The sequence below is a fragment of the Aptenodytes patagonicus genome, chromosome Z (assembly GCF_965638725.1).
Source record: "Aptenodytes patagonicus chromosome Z, bAptPat1.pri.cur, whole genome shotgun sequence".
NCBI classification, from domain to species: domain Eukaryota; kingdom Metazoa; phylum Chordata; class Aves; order Sphenisciformes; family Spheniscidae; genus Aptenodytes; species Aptenodytes patagonicus.
In genome coordinates this window covers 61,781,515-61,802,246 of record NC_134982.1, presented here as the reverse complement: position 1 = coordinate 61,802,246, position 20,732 = coordinate 61,781,515, and the positions used below count along the sequence as shown (strand labels likewise).

Sequence of the window (20,732 nt, the reverse complement as noted above, 5' to 3'; positions counted from 1 at the left end):
TTATTTATGCCTTATGTTTCCTCAGGGAGAGACTTCACAGCTTGGTTCAGTGCACCCAAGCAGTTATTTCCGTGTCACCAAGACCTGAAGTCTAGTCTGGAGAGCAGAGAGGTTATTTCATGAGGCATCCTTTTGCAGCACCACAGAAACAAGGAGTCAGTGATTTTAATCATGCATATTCTTCCTAGAATTGTGATGACTAAAACCCAAAGATACCCATGTTGGCATGCTGAAAGTTAATATACTGCAGTTCTTTTATTTATCCCAGATACGGTTTTGACAAGACCTCATGGGAAATTCAATAAATTAAAATGCTTTTCCAAGACAGTGACAAATTTAGCTTGACACATACCAAGTTCTTTAATTATAGAGATGCCATTCACACTGTTATATTTAAGAGTATGTTGAGTCTTTTAGTAGATAAATCTCTGATTACTGGGTATTTTTAACTCCTCAGAGACCACCTCCTGGCCTAAATCTTGGCACACAGACAGCATTTCCAGAGTCAAATGTCCCCAAAAGAGAAATCCAGCAAATGTTTTGCAAATGAAAATGTCATAGTCACATTTCTCAATCCTCTTTAAGTCATTGCCACCGGCTCTGAAGTAGTATCTGATACAATCAGAATTTCAGGCCTTTAGGGTCAAAGCCATAAATGTATTGATAGTATCAGCAAATATTATGAAATTGTACCTCATTGTTGATAACAATAACAGATTTTCAGGCAATCTTGCAAACTAACATCTCCTTTGAGCACTTACCTTTTGCAAATGATAAGTAGACACTTTAGCACAAGTTAGTCTCCAACAGCAAACCCCCTCAGTGAGGGGCACAGATAGCAGAAAATGTTAGTAGACTCCAAGACATGGAAAAGAAAGAATTCTCAAGAGCATATGTAAGAGAACAGAGACAGAAGGTGCCCCTAAGAGCATTCTCAGCAATTTTTGTATAAAACCCCATTTATGTACACCCATTTGAGCAATGAAATCCAACCACTTTTCTAAACTGATAAAATATGCAAGCAGTTAAGCTGCTGCTTGCAAAGATAGGTCACAAAAACTGTTTTAGGAGGTGTCTTCAGATACCTGGCTACATTACTAGTCCTCAACACAAAATTAGTTTCATTCCTGAGTTTCTGATAAAGAAGGCCAAATATTGCTTGGTATAATTCACCGTTTCCTAGGCTGCTTTGCTCCTTGCTGCTTCTAGAAGCTACACTGGGAGGAGAAGGGCATGGGATAGAATACTGCCTTCCTGCTCCGTACCCTATAGGGGTATTCAAAAATATTGACAGACTGGATTATAGCTTTGACCTGTGTTTTCACATTCTTCATGTAATATTTTAGGTCCTGATATCCTGACTATGGTGGTGGGATCAGATATCAGCCGTTACCCTAACACCCCCAGACCTACCTGCCGAGGATATTTGCACAAACGAACACAGTCAGCAATATTGAAGGGCTGGAGAAAGAGGTGGTTTGTGCTGAAACATAATGGCTACCTACACTATTACAAACACAAGAAGGTAAGGAGAGAGGCTGGTGAGGAAGCAAGCCATGTCCTGAACCACAAAGCGCAGCAGTATCGTATTCAAATTTAGAGATCATTATCTTGACTTGTAGTATTTACAGAATAACACCAGCACTAGAGATGTTTTTGAAGGTGGTATATAGAGGAGGCTTGTTGAGTAGTTCTGCCTTCCTATATCCTAGTCACAGACATAGACACTGTCAGGCTTTTATGGATTCACATTTAATCTCTTAGTTCTAATTATCAAGAAGTCTATGAATTGAACAGGCTCTGGGAGGCTCTGGATGAGATGAAGTAGTTTCAGATGTATAGGAGCTCTGTATTCCATCTACCGTTATATGTATTTTCTTAAACAGGCATGACCATGAGATTTCTTTGTGTATGTGAATAAGTTATAGACCTGCACAAAGACATACTGGGAAGGCTCAGTTTCTTCAGAGTAGCATTGCCCAGCACTTCATTCTTTGTCATGTGAGCTGTATAGTACTTAGTACTCCTAAGTGGTATGTAAGACTTTAACTTCATCTAACAATAGGCGTCCAAAAAAGGAGTAAAACAGGTGCTTCATGAAGAGAAATGTTTTACTTGGCTTTGTCCTGAGGCTCCCTTTCAATATGGCATAATTTACAAACCCTTAGTTGTACCATGAGTCTTAATGGCCCTAAATCATTGGCTTCACGGTTATCTCAGCCACACACATTTGAGTATTCTACACAGTTATTCACCACTAAATGAATTAATAAATAAAGATGTCACTTTTAAAAAGAAAAAAAGGGAGGTTTCCCTTGAAGCGGTTACCTGCGGGGGTGACTGTCCAGCGGGTTCAGGCGGGGCGTCGCTGGATGGCTCCGGGAGGCGGCAGCGCGCGCCGGCTGGCCTGCGCCCCACAGCTGGGGGATGCAGGCAGCGGGCAGCGGGCAGCGGGCAGCGGGCACGGCTCACAGCCCCGGCCACGGCAGAGCCAGTGAGCTCACCTGCCCTACAGCAGCGTTTTGCTGTAGTCTGTGCGGCGGTTCAGCGGGTGCTGCATGTAATTGCAAGTTACTACTCCCTTCCCCTGTGTAGCGTCATGATGAAGTTACTCGTTGAGAAAGCTACATCTATAAAATGGAACAGATTGACTTCAAAGCCTATGGTCTGTTCAGGGCTTTTTGTGGTAAAACATTTTACAGCTTGTAAAAAAGATTCAAGGTCATCCACTTAGCATTCACTTTAACCTGGTTTCAAGAAAACTTAGTGAAGCTCAGAAAATTTGCCTTGGTGAGGGATTTATCGCTAGATGAAGCCCATGTAGCTTCCAGGGAATCTCCTAGCTAACCTAGGAAGTGCATAGGAAGCGGAAATATCAGCTGGTTAGAAACAGGTGGAAATGGGTTTGTCTCCAACACACAATTTGAACACATACCAGTGAAATACACCCATGTCCATCCTTAATCAAAAACAACATGAGAACCCGAGCATGGCATCGAGTCCTTGACCTGTAAATAGTTTTTATCTTTGCTAACACAGTCATACACCTTTTGGTCAACTCAGCATATGAAGGATGTAGACGTACATGTACACATATACATATGTAGCTGTACGAGCACAATTTTGCAACAAACATTAATATAATCTAGACAACAAGATGGTGTTAAGGAAGTTCAACCAACAAAAGATAATAGGGAAGCTAATACTACATGCTTCACTCCTGATCATGAATCTACCTATTGATTTCTTCTACTGTGTCATCTCTCTCTATTTCATACATCAATCTCCCATCTATGTATTTCATTTTTTGCTCATATATATTAGCCTGTTTGGTCATTTTTACATGAATGGTAGAGCCACCCCAGTAAAATCCCCACCAGAAATTCTTTCCTTTTTAGTAAAAACTAGAAACCAAATTATTTTTACCTGAAAGATGCTGATGCAATGCTTCCCAAGGACTGTACTTTGAGGACTGCATGGGTTAATCTTTCTCTGTAGTTCAAGATCTCTGATACCGCCCCGCCACCCCCCCCCCCCCCAATGCATTCTGGTCCCTCCTCCTGGTGATCCTAAGCATAGTTTTTCATGGACAGTACTGTTAAGACGAAGAAAAGAATTCATATGAGGCACTGCAGCTTCATATCCAAACTGAAATTAATCAAGCTTTCAACATTTAAGCTTCTTGATCAAAACCAAACACTTCTGTGGAAAAAAGACATTTTGTGAAAAGTAATTAAAAATTATAGAAAGAGCTTGCTCTTCTACAATTCTCTATCCACCTGACATTTCCAGCAGAAAATCTGGTAGGCTTGTTTCTCTGCATATGCCATGATATACACAGTAGCTATCTAACCAGGGTTATGCTGCAGAACCACTGGGTATAAAACAAAGCAGTCTGGCTTTCCATCATCAATAGTTCAACACTACTTATTCTGGTCTCAAAACAAAAACAAATAAACAAATCGCACACTAAAAAGGTTACAAACATATAGAAACATACCGGAACATTTGTTTGGGAGAAGTTTTTATTTTATCCTAGTCAGGCCCTTCATCAAACTCCTGAAATGTAAAAAAAAAAATGTAGTTATGCCTTATAAACACTCTCCACTTTCCAATCAGTTAAGTACCTCTGAAGACAAAGAGTGTTAGATAAATTGGATTGAGGATTAGAAGGTGCCCCATAATCTTACATTCATTAATATTTAATTATTTTTTCTTTTATTTCTTTCAACTAGCAGGTTTCTTTTTAAGACTATCTTTTCTTCCCCAGCTAGCTTTGTCTTATTTACTGCACTGAAAAAATACTGAATTGAAGTTGGTACTTTAATCATACTAACCTTATGTTTTGGTAGTAGGCTCTTTAGCCACTGAAAGCATGCATTTGCTTTTGCTTAAAAAGAGTAAATAAATTTAAAATACTGCATAAACACTTTATAGTAATAACTACTGCTTGTTTTCCTGCATTATCCAAGACTAGTGCCATTCAACCACTTTTTAAATAATTTCATACGATTTTTTTGCCAGCTGCTCTCTCTGTGTCTCTGGACTCTGAAGAATACAGTGAAATATTGCAGTACTATTTTAGCAACTGAAAGCACAAGGACCTTCTTCACTGTCTCATGTGCTTACAGAGTACTTTGAAGAGTCATTTAGTAAGACAGAAAGAAAGATACTTAAATACAAATATGCTGCTTCACTGCTGAGCGATCCAATGCCGAAACGTAAGAGGGAGCTCAATTGGACTCATTGGCACTTCTTTCTTTTGGTGTGATTTCTATCAGGGCATAAGAAGAACAACGCATACAGATGCTGCTCATTCCATTTTCTTTTCTAAGGGAATTACAAATAACGTTCTTAGTTTAGCACAGCATTTATGTAACATGTCAGCAGCATGATTAAGTTGGAAACATTATGTTCCAGGCCTTGCCTCAGTCAGGAGGAAAAATTTTTCCACTTAGTGGATATAAGATGTTATTTGAAACAGTTCATTGAAAACAAGAATAGTTCAGGGAGACAAAAATAGTTCAGGATAATCTGTATGTCAGTATCCAGCAAACTAACCAGAGTCATCAATTTTCAGGTCTTGATTCTGATGTTAAGAACAGCAACTTACATTGATGTTATTCCAGTGACTCCAGCAAGGTCATGCCTGATCTCCACCTATGTAAGAAGACAACCAGGACTTTTATTTATGCCTGAAGGGGTGCATATAATGTTTTGTTGTGGAGAAAGGAAAGGGTGTTTCATCTTCTGCTTTAGTCCATATCAACAAACACAGAGAGCTACATTTCCTCATCATTGCTATTTACAGGCAGAAATTATCCATCCTGAGTTTTCCTTTTCCCACCTACATTAAAAAAGAGATTGATGTTTCTAGAGGTTTTTACATATTGACTCACCCATGTAATTGCTGCTGTTTCAGATTCATCTCTATCCAATCACACATTGATGAAGTGATAGCTGTTACAACAGATTCAGTCACTTTACATACAAGGTCATTTTGTTTTCCCTCAAACAGATGCTGCCACTGACCTTGACTCTACAATCCATATAAGTAAGTAGAACACATTCTTCACCTCAGTGGACATAGCTATGTTTGCCACCTCATAGCAGAAATATTGGGCACATTGGGTCAGAACCTTGTTTTGTGTAAATTACTGAGATCAGTGGAGATGTAACAATTTATAATACTTTTGCCTACACTTAGCAGCAGTGGAGTTCCATTATACACTCTACACTATACAGTGGATCCCCCATTGTCCAGATCACTGGATCTTCTCAAACGTGCTAATTCCTTCTTTGCCAGTGTGCCCAGTTTGTGGACATTGTGAGGAGATAGACAACAATGTACACTTAGGTCCTACCCTGAGGCAAATATAAGCTATCAAGTTTCTCATGCTTGAACTTACACATTTTTTCAGGGAAAGCTGAAGGAACATCAGCATAGTCAAGCATTGATCCTTTCTTTACAGATAGCAGCATCTGCTCCTCTAAAACTAGCCTTTGCTGCTCAGCACAGTAAAGTGACTGCAATGTCACCACAAAATGTCTAAGGTGAAGATTGCAGTGTAGGACAGAGAAACCTTAATCAGCTTTACATGAGACCAGTAAGATAACAAAAGCAATCTAGCCACAGCAGTAGAGCATCACCTCAACAAGGTTAAATAAGTTCACACAGATCTCTGAGCTGCCATCACCAAGTGGCTTTTAGGACCTGTCAGCTAACTTGCAAACTTTACAACATGATGCAGCCTTCAGCATAAAAAAATACTGGTCTTGCAAACCCATTAAAAAGAAGGAGTATAATTCCTGGGACCCAGGAACAAATGGGCTAATAAGGGGTTTAAAGGCTGTGGAGCATGCATTCTTCTATCATGAGGCCATCCCTGCTAAAGAGCTAACAGTGTTCTAGGCTCAATAGGAAAGCACAAGGATAAAGAAAGCATTATAACCAAAAACATGTTTCCTAACATTCCTCATTACAAATATCCATCATGTAAGGAGCTCAGCTAATTAAACGCTGGGATTTATAAATCCACTAAAAATGCCAGCCAAAGCCAGAATTTCCTAGTTTAAATTCATCATTGCTTTCTTGCTAGGTAAGACTGGTTAAAAAAATGTATAACAAGTCATTTCCATGGGTCAAAAAAGGGAAAAAAAAAAAGGTAGAGCTGATAAAATTAAAAGAATTAACAAAAGATCATGTTTGTAACAATGCCCTAGCTCCTCTCTGTTTTGTGTCTTGCTGTGTTCCTAGGAATTATTTCATGTCCCTTTGCCGTAAATAGACCCTGGGAAAGAGGATAGTGAGACAGATAACCTATCTAGTACCTGAAAAGGAAAATATGAAGTAAATGTCATTGAGATTATGGTCTAGGAGAAGCTATAAAGATGACTGGCTCCAAACAGGAAAGTGTTATCAATGTATCTTCCTTGTAGACTTCCTTTCCAGAAATCAGAGACTGATGTATTCTAGTCAAATCAGCTTTGCCTGTCAGGTCCTTATGTTACTTTTGCCATTTATTCCATTTCTCTCTCCAGTTCCCTCAGCTAAGAATTATGTGGAACAATAGTAATTAGGAATAAATGTCTAAGGAGCATGACTTTGCTGCCAGCATGTTGTATGGACTCAAAGTAGGAAAATGAAAGGAAGAAATGGTGATAGGAAGGAAGTAGGAGCGGTTAAGTTGGAAGGAGTAGTTAAGTTGGAAGTCGCTGTCCTGACAGTGGAAAAGAGCATGCTTTAGAGATTCAGATGTAGCAAGAGACTGAACTGTGAATAAAGAGCAAATTCACCTTCACGTGTAGCCCAAGCCTCAGAGAAATGGTCTTCGTGATAGTTCATGTTTGTAATGCTCTGAAACATGCTGTATGAAAACTGCAACACATACTCTTGAGAAGTACTTTCACTGAACACAGTGGAAGCAGAGAAGGGGAGGGATGTGCTTTTTGTCAGTCTTCACTCTGTTTATATATAATAATGTCAGTTTAAAAAGGAATTATGATATGCATTTCTTAGGCTCACAAGTTTAATGCCTCTAGGAAGCCCTCAGGCACAGTGTGAGTGACTAAGGCAAAGTTCCTCAAAGCTGAGGTGAGGGCAGTGGGAACAAAGATGTGCATTTCTTAACAACCAAAAGCAATTAGACCCCAGCCTGTAAACAGCTATTACATCACCTAAATGATCAGATGTTAGGTCATATTCCTCTTTCCATTATGAAGCCAGTGCATTTCAATAGCTCAACAGATTTTTGTCTTCTCTGTTTATTGCAGTTTAATACAGCCAGCACACTGGCAATTAAGTATGGCTCAGATAATTATACAGTGCTATTTACAGTCAAAGGTGTCCATAACCTTCACTTTTTCTCAACAGCAGAATGCTTTCCTCATTTAATATTCTTTAATTACTGGTGTCTCTGTGAAGGAAATTACTGTTACTTAGTTGTGTCTATTAGGGTATGTTTGTGTTTGTAAATCATTCCGTTCTCACCCTCTGCCTTATTCAGAACACCTGGAATCTGTATTACAGTTTGCTGTTTCTTTTTATTCTGAATAAGATTCAACAGCAACATTTACACACCTCATATAACCAGCTGGATATCAGTCTTCCATTTGCCCTTTATTCACATCAAGACACATCACTTTGCACCCAGGCCTTACGGAACAAGTGAAAGCCCTCCCTAAACGCAGAGAGGAAATTTAAATGCAGACTTAAATGTTCCCTTTTCGTTCTACAATTGTCTTCTCTGTGCATGGGAACAGGGCATTTTACAGAACGTGTATTTACAAAAATTTTGTAACTCAGTCACTGTAGTAGTACATGCTTCTGGTTGCTTGTGTGCACCCTTAAGACTGTTCCCAGTAGAATAGAATAGAGAGGGGAAAAAACGTTTTTAAATTATCTTAGTTTCTGTGATATATACAGAGTCTAATTATTATAGCAAGAAAGAAATCCCCTGCCTGCTATGTGTGGACCCTTCACATCATTTCAATCTATGACAAACATTCCGTCCTTTGTTCTGTTGAGCAGGCCTGTGTGTTCATCTCTAAGCCTAAGCACTTTATATAAAAGGCTTAGCTATAAATAGATTTAGGTCTGAGCCATTACTCATAAAGATACCGCTTCTATTTGTTCTTCATTCTTGCTTGGAGCTTTATCATCACGGTCTGGGAGCTGCCACATTATTTAGAGCTGGTATACAATCTGATTTCTTCTCTACGTTTTCCATGACTCCCATGGCTCCAGGATATATTTTTAAATTTACATTTAAGGAGCTGCTGAATCCAAGCTTTCCAATACTTCCACTGTATTATTTCTATTAATAAATGATAAATAACCCTGGCTGATATGATACGCAAGTTAATTTTGGACTATCAACACATTGCATACCCTGACCCAGAGAAAGAGTCATAATCAGATATATTATTTGACCTGATTCAAGTTGTTCAAAATTTTAACCCAATCAATAGTTCTTCCTGTGAGGCTTGGTCCTGCAAACTGTTCACTACCTTTTGTACAATTAATTGCAGCGAATGACTCAACCTCAACAAAAGAACCAACTGGAATATGAAGATTAATCATATCACAAGACCACCTGATAGTACTTCGTCTGACAGCCAATGCAGTTAGGTATAGGATAATGGGTTCTTCAAATCAGAGGAGCTTTTACATCTTTTTCCCCTGTTGTCTTGCTCTTCAGTATGTTTCTACTCTCTCTAGTTTAGATGTAATTTGTTTAAAGCAAAACAAAATTAAAAACTAAGTAAATTTAGCTCTACTGATGAAAAATGCCATACAAACAGTTGTGGAGTCTAGACCTCTCTGACATATGTAAGTCCTTTCCTCAAGGGGAAAGGAAAAAGGTATAGGGGAAAAAGACATAAAAGTCTTAGTCTCTGCTCTGCACCAATGTGTCCAGCTCAAAGAAGAAATGCAAACAGGCTCTAGCTATAATTTCCTAAATATCCGAACAATGAGCCTACCACAAAGCACAGTGATGGAAAAAAAAGGGATGGGGAGGGGAAGATTTTAGAGATACTACTAAGCAAGCAGCACCAGACCTCAGGGACAAGCTGGTCAGAGAAAACCAGAAAATAACAGATGGTGAAAATGCTGCAAGCCTGAGTGCCAGGGAGAGTCATGGCTACGTCAGCTGTGATGGAGAAAGTTAGGCAAATGAGAAATAAGAAGCAAAAAGAAAAAAGAGTTCATTTTCCTGTCTTGTTTAAGAGATGTCTAGTTTAAGAACACAGGGGCACATCCAGGAAGACATTTTTGAAAGACAGTCAAAAATTTGGTCATGCCACTACTGACCTGAAACCACTGCCAGTCTCCTGAGCTAGCTAGTCTCTCATTTCTGCTTTCTAGCACTGCTCAGTTTTCACACTGTGTTTTAGATTTTTTTCTATTATTTCTTTTAGGATTTGAACTTATTTTCTGGAAAGTTACTTTTATTCAATTTTCCTAGTACTTGCAGTCTCTTGTGTAGCTTAATTTTAATCTCTTTTCATAGTTATTCCTGTTGTTGATTTTTATTTCTTTCACTGCAAATAGCACAAAATGTTCATATAACTTTCCAGCTTCTCCTTTCTAATAGACAAAGAAGCTTACCTAGAATAGCAAATATAACTCTGCTTAAACAAAATTCTTTGAACACAGTGAATCATTCAGGATATGTTATGAATGTCATTTATTTTCTGGAAGTATTTACACCAAATTAAATAGGGCTGATTTGTGAACCCCCCAGGCTACATACACTATCTTAATGACCATTTCATACAATAAAGGAAGGAGACATCTACTTTTCTATTCTTATTTCTCCCTTATTTCAGTCTCCCATAGTTATACATTGTTTAATATTTTCATTTTTTGGGGAGAAACATTTCCCCTAAAACTCAGGCCATCATAAGAAAACTAGTAGCAAGGGAAGGGTTACTTCAGGTGTTTCTATTATTCTTAGAATAGCATTTACCAAAGCAGCATACGCTTTCTGCCCTCTATCCAGAGGACTCCATCCATGTTAGATACTGCAGACTGCCAAGAATCCATGAAATAGCTGATAGCAACCTTGAGGGAACAAAAAACCTTTATTATTTAAGTGCATAATGGAACAGTAGTAGCTAAAATCTGAGTTAGTTCATTTAAAATATGTACAATACTTATCATCAACTCAAGCAGCATAACAGTTACATTAGGTTCCATAGTGGCAGTATCGGTCAGTGGGTTACTCTCCAGTCACAGGCATAAGGAACAACTTTTATAATTATTTTTTCAGCAATATACCTTTGGCACTTTTTGTAACAAAGGGATATTTGCCAAAGGAATGCTTTCAAGATATTATTCATGAAAGCCACATGAGTGAAAAGAAATGCCCCTTACCTTTGGCTTATCAGAATTAGGGGAGCATGGCTGCCTATTAGTCAATGAAGAACATTTAGTCTCACTTTGAATGCCTCAAATCCATCTTATTCCTTTCCTACATGTATTCATTTGAAATGGAGTGGACATAAATCATTCTTGATGCCACAGAGCTCTATCTGCGTTCATTCTAGACAGCACAGAAAGTGTTTAGAAGAGGAGTTTATAGGGATGTGCAATAATAGTGGTCACACAGCCATTTCAGTATCTGCAGCGACTGTTGCCTTCAGGTTGGGACAGTCAGCAGAACCCAGACCATGGACAGGATCCTGCTGAATAACACTTCGTCAGCCTAGCACTTATTATCCTTTATACTAGGAATGAGATTTGGAGCCTGAATACGTATTTTGGTTATGCTGTCTTTGCAATGTAGTTTTGTGTCTGAAGGCATTATAAGTAAAGTAGGTCACACAGCACTGACAACTTTCAGGATTGCCTTCATCTTCTGTACTGATTTTAGTTTTGCATTTAAAAAAAAAAAGAAGCAGAAGAATCTAGGAAATGCATTCATGAATGTTTATTTACAGTTTTCCAGTATTAGGGGTTATTTTATTCCTACAGAAAATTCATGTATAACAAAGGGATAATTACATGTGCAAATGAGCATACAAGTAAGTATTTAACTATCTAATACCCACAGGTGCATATTTTGTTCATGGAAGGATATGTATGTTTATTTTTAGGCTAATAAAAAAATCACATGGGGCATTTACAGTTCAGCTCCTACTGACATTTAATTAACTTCCAGTAATCAATTGATTTTATTCTATGAGACTCCACCATCTGCGTATTTTGCAAACGGCACTAAAGCTCTTCATATGTCCCAGCATGAACTCATGTTTTCCATTTTATTGCTGCCAAATTTGATACAATTGTTAGAGCTCCAGTCATAGCTCTTCAAAGCAAGGGGGCTAAGAATATTGTTTAAAACACTGCTAGAATTCACTGTCCACATGTGTGCACCTTTGTTTTGAGTTAAGACATGTACTTGAGGGGAACTGGGGTGGCAAAGTGGGGGGAGGAACTGTTTCACCTACCTACTTGCATTAAGGAGCTTAATGGCTTCTTATAACTAACCACAGAGAAAGACACTGACAATACCCTTCAGTCTCAAAGAGCTTTAACTCAATCAGGAACAACACAGTACAAAAGATTTTGAATGCTTTCCATTGAAAGTTGTCTGAAATGAATGGGAAGGGTTGTGAACATACTGATATTTAGGGCAACTTTGCAAAGGAACTGAAATCCAGCCTTTTAAATTATGCTCATTATTTTCTGAATGTAAGCCTTTGTTCCCTCTATCTGCACATATAAGGTGAGGTTTTCAGCATAAACCCAGACTGCAAGCAGCATTGCTTAGTAAAGAGATTCATGCTCCTAAATTCTTCAGAGCACTTTGAAAAAAACACTCTCACTCAGTTGCACCCTCAAAAGTTGGAATGTTTACAAATACCTAGCGAGGCTTCCACATGCATGTACAACTTCTGATGAACCAAAAACAATTAAAAGAGCAAAAACAGAGATGCAAATTTAGAGAGTGTTTGACTAGTTTATCTTTCATGACTGCACTGTATTTTCTGGGGCTGCTGATCATTAAACCATGTGAATATTAGAATAGTTTCAAAAGCGTAAGAGCTTATCACCAACTTCTACATCTTTGAGTGTTCCCTGAGTTCATCCCCATCGCACAGGGATCAGTTTCATATTAGTTCTGAACTTTGGCACTCTTCCTCTCTAATTGCAGGATGAAGGGAAGTGCAGACCTCTGGAAGTAACAAAGCTGGAAGGAGCGGAAATTGGTGTTGACACCAGTCTGGGTAAACCATTTGTTTTTAAATGCATACCTCAAAGCGGAAACAGGATTTTCTACTTCTGTGCAACTTCCAACCAAGAAATGAAGAGGTAAGCGATCTTTCATTTTACAGGGTCAGTTTTGTTATTCCAGTTTGGGGAGAGGGAGTCTGAATATTTGGAGGATGTTCACAATACCTGCCTTGATCGGTAGGGAAAAAAAAAAACAATATGTCAGCTACTGTGGGAAGATGGTGTTTCTAATTTTCATTTGCAGAAGTTTCAAAAATTATTTTTCAGCTTCATAGTTTTTTCGATGAGAATTTTTATTTCATAAAGTCTTTAATACTTGTGCTTTGCTCAAGATCCCCCTGAATTCTTGATTTATCTCCAGAAAAACATCTTCACCCATATTCTCCTGCCTTCTCCCCCACTGCTATATACAAATGGAAGTGTAAATCTTCCTGTGGGTGTAAACTTGCTTATCGGTCATTTCACATGAATGATCTCTCTTCTGCCCATCAAGGACAGTGCTAGTAATAAATACAACCCCATCTTCCGTTTCCTTTTCTGTCATTCTGTCATATTATCATTTTAGTGTTTTAAAATGCAAGCATGCCACAATAAGAGGCAATGAGTTTGGTTTTGACTCAGAGTTTGACGTAAAAAATATTCTTTTTGCATTTCCCAAAGACTATAGCTGGCAAAACAGAGACTAAAATCACCCAAAACACAAGTAACAACTTTTTAGGCTTTAATTTCAAAATGTACTAAAATCTAATCTTATTTTCCTCTTTGTTTTATTGTGAATTATCAAAAGTATAAAGCTATTAAGTAGGATGACATTTGGTTTTCATCCACCCATCTTTTTATAATATCTTACTACTTAACATAGCACCCACCATTGTAATATCAGAGCATTTTCCACTTCCAAATTCTATACCATGCATAGCACAAAAAGAATAACTTTGCCAACAAATAGCTTGCTTTACTCTGTAGTCTCCAATTTCAGGATTCTTTATGTTTCCCACAAATTCCTTATCTACATTATAACAAGGGCACAAGAAGAGCGATCATTTAGCCTGACATGTTGAACTGTATTCAAAATATATAGATTCCCTTGTCTGCAATATTGCCTTAATCTATTACAATGTGTTACACAGCAAGCTTTGAGACTTATTTTTCTGTGACTTAGCAATGTTTATTTAGATTTAATCCACTACTTTTCTATCTTGAAGCCTTGAATGTGTCCTGAAAATTGCACAACCCTTTAGATGCTGTCTATGTCAGCCAGAGATAAAAAAGGCAGTAAAGCACATTTATTCTGCTCTACCAAACTAAGCTATTGTCATTTTTTGTCATATTATAGGTGGCTGGAGGCTATGGATAAAGCAGTGCATCCTGTCCATCAGGTAATTCTTTATTTATGTGAGAAGCATGTGTACAACAGATTGTGCAGAAGACGGAGAGACAGTAGATGTATTTGTACATGGTCAGGTGCAAACAGCAACATGGAAACTGCATACTTTTGTTCTGGGCTGCTGGGACGTGAATCAGCTCCAATCTAAAAGCCATACACAGACGTTATTGTGACTCAGCAAATATGCTTTGCTGCCATGCGCTGGAATGAATCAAAATGCTCCCTCTGCATATACCAGCAACTTTAAGTTGGTTCAGAAACATAACCTAAAATGAGGGTAGTGGGAAGGGAGGAAGGGGAGAGGCGACTCTCACAACCACATGTTCTGCCCTAGGTGATACTATTTGGAGTAAAGGGAGAGAAGGGCTATATCTTTCTAAGTATTCCCTGCAAGTCTGCCTTTGTTGCAAGCTACCTGCTTTTTCCAACAGAAATTAGGAAGGTGGATGAGGGGTACAGGGATGCTGAGTTCTTCTTTTCCTGTATTTTCAGAGATGAAGAAAGATAAGTTAGCAGATAAACTTTGACTTATCTCTCTGCCTCTTTACACAGCTATACTCTCCGCTGACCCCTATGGCTGGGAGAAACATAGCCATAATTGGTCTTGAGCTGCTACAGAGAGGCCTTGCTCAGCCCAACATAATTTAGTACGAATAAGCCCTGGCTGACCCCTGAACTGGGAACTGCAAAGCTAATTTTAGTACTTCCAGGGTTGGAAGCATAAAGGGTCAAAGCCACTTTAGCCTGCCCTTTCCTGGCCCCATGATTCTTATTCGTTCCTCCTATAGGCAGACCACCTTTATAAAAATACGCTGTTGATTTGCAAAATCTTTTTTTAAAAAGGTTTAGCTACTGAACCATCTTGATTTTTAGCAGAAAGAATGTGAGGCTCAAATGCAGAGTAAGTAACAAAGTCTACTTTTTTTGCAGATGAAATAAAATAATCAATAAAAAAATAAGAAAATTGCAAGGTACAGATTATAACCTGCATTAATGCCGTGAAAAAAGAAAAAAAAAAGAAGAAAAAAGAAATTTATTTTCCTCCTTCTCTCAACCCAGGGCACATGAGTGATTCCTTCAGCAGTGTGCTTTAGTGATAGGTTTCCAAACAGTGAAAGGAGGAGTTTATTGTTACTTGAATTCCTTTTCCACTGAAATAAAATTGATCAAACATATATTTCTTTTGGCTTCAGCTTTCAGATGAGATTGTAAGCGCAAACCCAAATTTGTTTCCAAGTATATTCTACCTGGCAGTGTTTCTTAAAAGAATACAAAGGAATCCACATACTTGAAAACAGCAAAAATAAATCAAACAATTTAAAGTGTGTACCCTAGCCAAAAGAAAAAAAAAATACCCTGAGTCAAAAAGGAGGATAAAGGCAGACAAAGAAAACACACCAAAAGAGTCATTCTCTAGTGTAACATGCAAAAATAACTTGTTGGATAAAAAGTTCCAACATTATACATACAGAAAGATCTCTTATGCATTCACCCAGTAACAACACAGTAAGTTGGCTCCTTTCAGTGCTACTGCAGCTTATTTTTGACTGCTTTAGCTTTTTTAGTTTTGTCTTTGAGCAAACTATCCTTTTCTGAAAGAAATGTTTGATTTAATATGTCGCTTTCATTGCCTAACCTCTGTTCTTAATGAACACTATATCTGTTCCTTTCTTCTAACTGGACTTTCCATTCAGTCGAATAGAAAAAGCTGTATTTTCCTTCTTTTTTGTTTGCTATACTGTTTGTTACTGACTTTTTACAATAGCTAGTGTGTACAGTAGGGCTCACAACACAATGATTTAACAGACCAATATACTGACACTATGTCGTCTTAATGAATCTCCAAGGATAACTATTTTATGAATACAGCTAGTATTACTGAAGTCCTCTTCCGCACTTTGCTGCAATAAGTCGCAGCAGGTTTCCCCTTCATAACAAAGAATACAGCTAGATATATTGTGCCAGCTCTTTTTTCCGTCATTGCCTTGTCAAGGATACTAAAGAAATATCATAAATAAATACAAAAGAAAACCCGTCTGGAAACAATCAGGATACTATTGATATTGCACACATTGTCTCCATGGATTTCAAATGACAATGACAATGGTTGATGTAGAATTTGAAATATATCTTGTAGATAAGCAAAACACACTAGGAGAGGCTGAGTTCTTAACACCTCTCAGATTTAAAGGAAAAGAAGAAATGCTTTAATCTCACATTAAACAACTTGGTCTTATTAAACAACAGTTTATTTTTCCTGATTTTCTTTTTGGATTCTCTTATCATACAAATAGCCTATACAATGGCAGTGTGTCATGGGTTGAGCTTTTTCTTGACCTGTAAATGACAATAGGATAATTTTAGTAATGAAAAAGACTCTGCTTTCCAGAAAGGGATGGGAAGGCATCCATAAACATTTTGTCTGTGATAGTGCTTCCATCCAAGTCTGAGTGCTGTATTCAGGCCTCAGACACCACCACATTTTCTCTGGAACCCAGAGGGTAGATGGTGAACCTTGTTTTGCCAGATCACACACCATAAAGACTGCTGAAGTCAGGCAATCAGCAAGACAATTTTTTAAAAAAAGCTTCTTCATACAGCTTTGAAATAATCCTGTTTCTATCAGCAAAACTTGTCCTGAAAAACAAAACAGATGCAGAAAAGACAATTTATTATTGAAAGAAGAAAGTGGAAGTTGGTCGCTATTTGCCATCAAATGTAGGTTTTTCTAATTGCATTTTCAGTGTTGACTTTTCAAATTATTTTCACAACAAAAGCTAATTTCCTAGCAGGGGACTAGAGCTTGTGTCTTTTCATACTAGCAAGTCCTCCTTAATTTCTTATCAGAACTTTTCATTACATGCTTTACTTTACAGAACCACGTGTGGGTAGATGTCACACTGCATAACACTACACTTCCACCCTTGGCTATCAAAAACCCAGAGTGCCTGGGCCTTCTCCACCAGCTGGACAGGAGCAAAGATGTCTGGATTCAGCACTACTGCATTCTGAAAGATGGCTGTTTGTACTTTTATGCCACTCTCCGCTCTACACCTGCACAAGGTAGGGACGGATGCTGGATTTTAGTTGATTGTTAAAGCAGAAATGTTTCACCGCAGTTTCCAAATAGAACTTTTACCATTAATGAGAGTTTCTTATCAGCAAACTCACTCTGTTCTGTGAAGGTGAGTAAAGGAAGACCAGACTTACTCTCTTTTCATAAAATAGCCACCTCATTCCCCCCCATCTTCTTTTCTTTTCCTCCCATGGTCTGAATTTTTCTTTCTGGAATGGAGCTAGTGAGGATCTGTGCACATTACCTCAGGAGCAAGTATCAGCGACAAGAGCCACCCTTCCAAAGCACTTCACAGTGGCTTAAGCCAGTCCCACTGATGACAGTCTGCTGAAAGCTGTTGACTCCTGTGTGTTAGGGAGCATCTTCGGAGGGAGGGACATCATAAACTCGGACTGATTTCTCTGCCACAGGTTTTCACATGACCTTGGCAAAGCTAGCCCACCCATCAATAGGCAGAACTTCCCTACTCCAGCAGAGGTTGGTGCTCCAGGGTGTAGCCATGGCCATTTGCAGCTAAAGCTGCCATCTAGCAACTCTCCCCATACCAGAATAGGGTGTCTGGCCACTCTTTGAAAGCAGCAACATGAGGCTACTGGGGTCAAGTGCAAATAGACAAGCTGAGTTTCAGGCCCTGAGGAGAGCCTGCAAGCACAACTCTATGAAAGTCAGTATTTAAAAAAAAAAACAGGTACCGCAGGGAGAGGGGATGGGTCAGGACCTGCAAATGCACTCTCTCTGTGCTAGGGAAGCTGGCAGTTAGAAGAATCAGAAAGAAAATGCTGTTGTACTTTTGCTTACTAGCCAGATCAAAAGGGAAATTTGTTTTCTTAGAGTTTATGCTATTTGCCACATGATCAGGCAAGAGGTGTTCCACTTTATAGTCTATACCATTTACATGGCACTTTTTAGCTGCCAAAGGCCATACATATGAAATGACCAGTGATTTCCTCTCTACGTGAAACTGAAGCTAAGGCTTGCCCAGAGCTAAGCAATTAATTGGTGGAAAGGCAAAAATTAAGTATTATGTATTTATGACACCCAAGCCTATGCTCCTACTGCTAAATATGTCACTTTGGTGTTTAAATATTCTACTACGTACAAATTCTTGTATCCATTCTCTTGTTATTGCAACTATTGTTTTTTCCAATTTCACTGTAGATTCTCACTCCCCCATATCATTCTCAATGTTATAGCATTAATTTGATGCTCTTGTCACTACATGTGAGAGTTAAAAAAAAAATACAGCCACTGAAGACAGTAACAGGAACATTCAGCTGCAGTTAATCAGCTCCACAGGTCTTTTTGGCTATTCGCCCTGTGTGTATAAAGCGAACACATACATTGTTGCAGTGGAGTGACATCTGGGGAAAAAAAAAAAAGGCAACAAAAAACAGCTAAAATGAAAATGTCATGAAGACCAAATTCTGTCTAATGCCTTTCCTTCACAGATGGCTAGTGTGGCCTGCAATGACGTTCCAGTTACTAATGGTCGCAAGAAGAACCAATGCTGACACTAGGATTTTTTTTAATGTTGAAATTCGTATCCCTTTAGTTTTTAAAGGAAAGAAAAAGAACATCAAAAGCTAGAAAAAATATTTTGCCACTTCTTATTTAATGAAAAGCTAAATAAAACTATACTGCTGATCACTTGCTGGACAGGAAGTATGTTTTACACTATTTTCAAATCATTTTTCAGAAAAAAAACCTGAACTTTCACTTTTTTAAATATTTTATATGTGAATTCTGTACAACTCTGTTGAAACACCCAACACGAGGCATCTGAAAATCCAACTTGCAAGAATTGTTGGTATGCTTGTAATTGGCAGTAGTTTCATAAATGGTATCTGCAACATACATGATGCATGCTATTTTATTCTGTCCAGGTGGCCTTTACCTACAGGGGTATACAGTGAGTGAACAGTCTCTGGGCTCCAAGAGATCTGTAATTGAACTCAAACCTCCGTCTGAAGAATTTAAAACTTTCTACTTATGTGCAGAGAATGTAAATGAAAACAAAAGGTAAACCAAACCTTTTTTTTTTTTTTTTTTCAATTTTATTTGCCAGACTTTAGGAAAGCAGGAACACTGTAGCTTGGGAAAATCTAGTGACAACTTTTCATTCTGTTTTCACTTGTTCCCCCAGATTTCCCTTTAATTGTAGCTTTAGTCAAACTGCAGTACAACATGCTGGCACACGTGAGTCATCAGTTCTGCTATTTTCAATGCTGGAACTACAGCAAGGCTAGCTTGCAGAGGTTCAGAAAGAAATCTGGGTAAAGTGCCTTTCACAATGATGTGTGGGTGATTACACTAAACAGAAGAGCTATGGTACCTCTCATTAGAGATAATGGAAAGTATGTCCTCCTCGTTCCAAAGAATTATTTACTTCCAACAATGACCATTAGAATTAAAAAATAAAATTGGCATATGAAATCATGTTCTGAAGGTGAATTCCCTCATCATAATCCAGCCAAATTCCACGTCTGTCAGTGGGAGTTATTCTTGTCTAAAGCCTACTAATTACAGGATTAGGGTTTTAATTTAATGAACAAAGGACAAACCTTCTCAGTATGTTGGAAACTGGTGTTAAGACATTGCTGTTATAGTCAACTCCTCCATCTCCTGCCTCTCTCCAATCCACTTACTATCAGCATACATAGGAACACAGCTGTACAAACAGCACTTACAAGAACCGTGTTTCAAAGAGTATAGAAATGCATGCATAACACTTGATCAGAGACAATTATTAGTCTTTCATTTCTTCTAGGTGGATTACAGCATTGAAAGCTTCGATTAACAAGTGGTTACCCCTACACCAGGCAATCCAAGATTTCATGAACAGGCCACTGGAGGAGACAAGGATGTGAGAAGAAAGCTCATTTTTTCCCCTCAGTTTCTGTTTTCCATTAAAAATTCCATGCTATGTCTTATAATTTGTCCCAAAAGATGCTCCAGCAGCAGGTAATCTTTAGCACTGCTATACATTCACAACTTCTGTAAGCATTAGTAAATAAACATAAAGCAATGTTGCCTTCTTTGTAGCTGTCTTTATTTTGTGTTTCTACTTCAACTCAGACCATGCATAAAGTCAATTTTACAGCAGTGAACAGACATAAACATTTATCTGATGCAGACAAAAGAGGAAACACTGTATTTCAACGTATATTTTGTACTCCCTGATGTTTTATATCTGCACCCCTTTTTTTGGCAAATGCACCCTTTCCAAAGACTTCTGCTTTTCCGTCCACAAGTTTCATATGTGGGTTTGCTTTAAGTTTCTAGATGGTGCAGGGCTTAAGGTTGGGACAGGCTGGGCTGACTGAAAGGCTAGCAGCTACATACCATTACAGCACGCCCTGGGGGAATGGAATAAATTTGTATGATTTGGATGAATACTTTTGTTCTTGGACGTTCTATCTTAACATAAATTTTAATTTTAAAGTGGTTTTGATTTGGCCATCTGCCATCACAGCACAGCACGTTTGTGGAGAGAAATCAATTCAAGAATTGAGACACTCTTTTCTCCC

The 20,732-nt window shown here is 38.4% G+C and overlaps 1 protein-coding gene across 1 annotated transcript; it reads left to right on the top strand.

The window, feature by feature from the left end:
- The first annotated feature begins 1,355 nt into the window (after positions 1-1,355).
- On the top strand, positions 1,356-20,225 carry LOC143172788 (pleckstrin homology domain-containing family A member 5-like). The gene is made up of 6 exons (XM_076362560.1): positions 1,356-1,525; positions 12,663-12,820; positions 14,079-14,121; positions 17,006-17,192; positions 19,089-19,224; positions 19,973-20,225. Exons 1-6 carry the CDS (start codon positions 1,364-1,366, stop codon positions 20,070-20,072), a joined length of 786 nt encoding a protein of 261 aa, XP_076218675.1. The 5' UTR covers positions 1,356-1,363; the 3' UTR covers positions 20,073-20,225.
- The last annotated feature ends 507 nt before the right edge of the window (positions 20,226-20,732 follow it).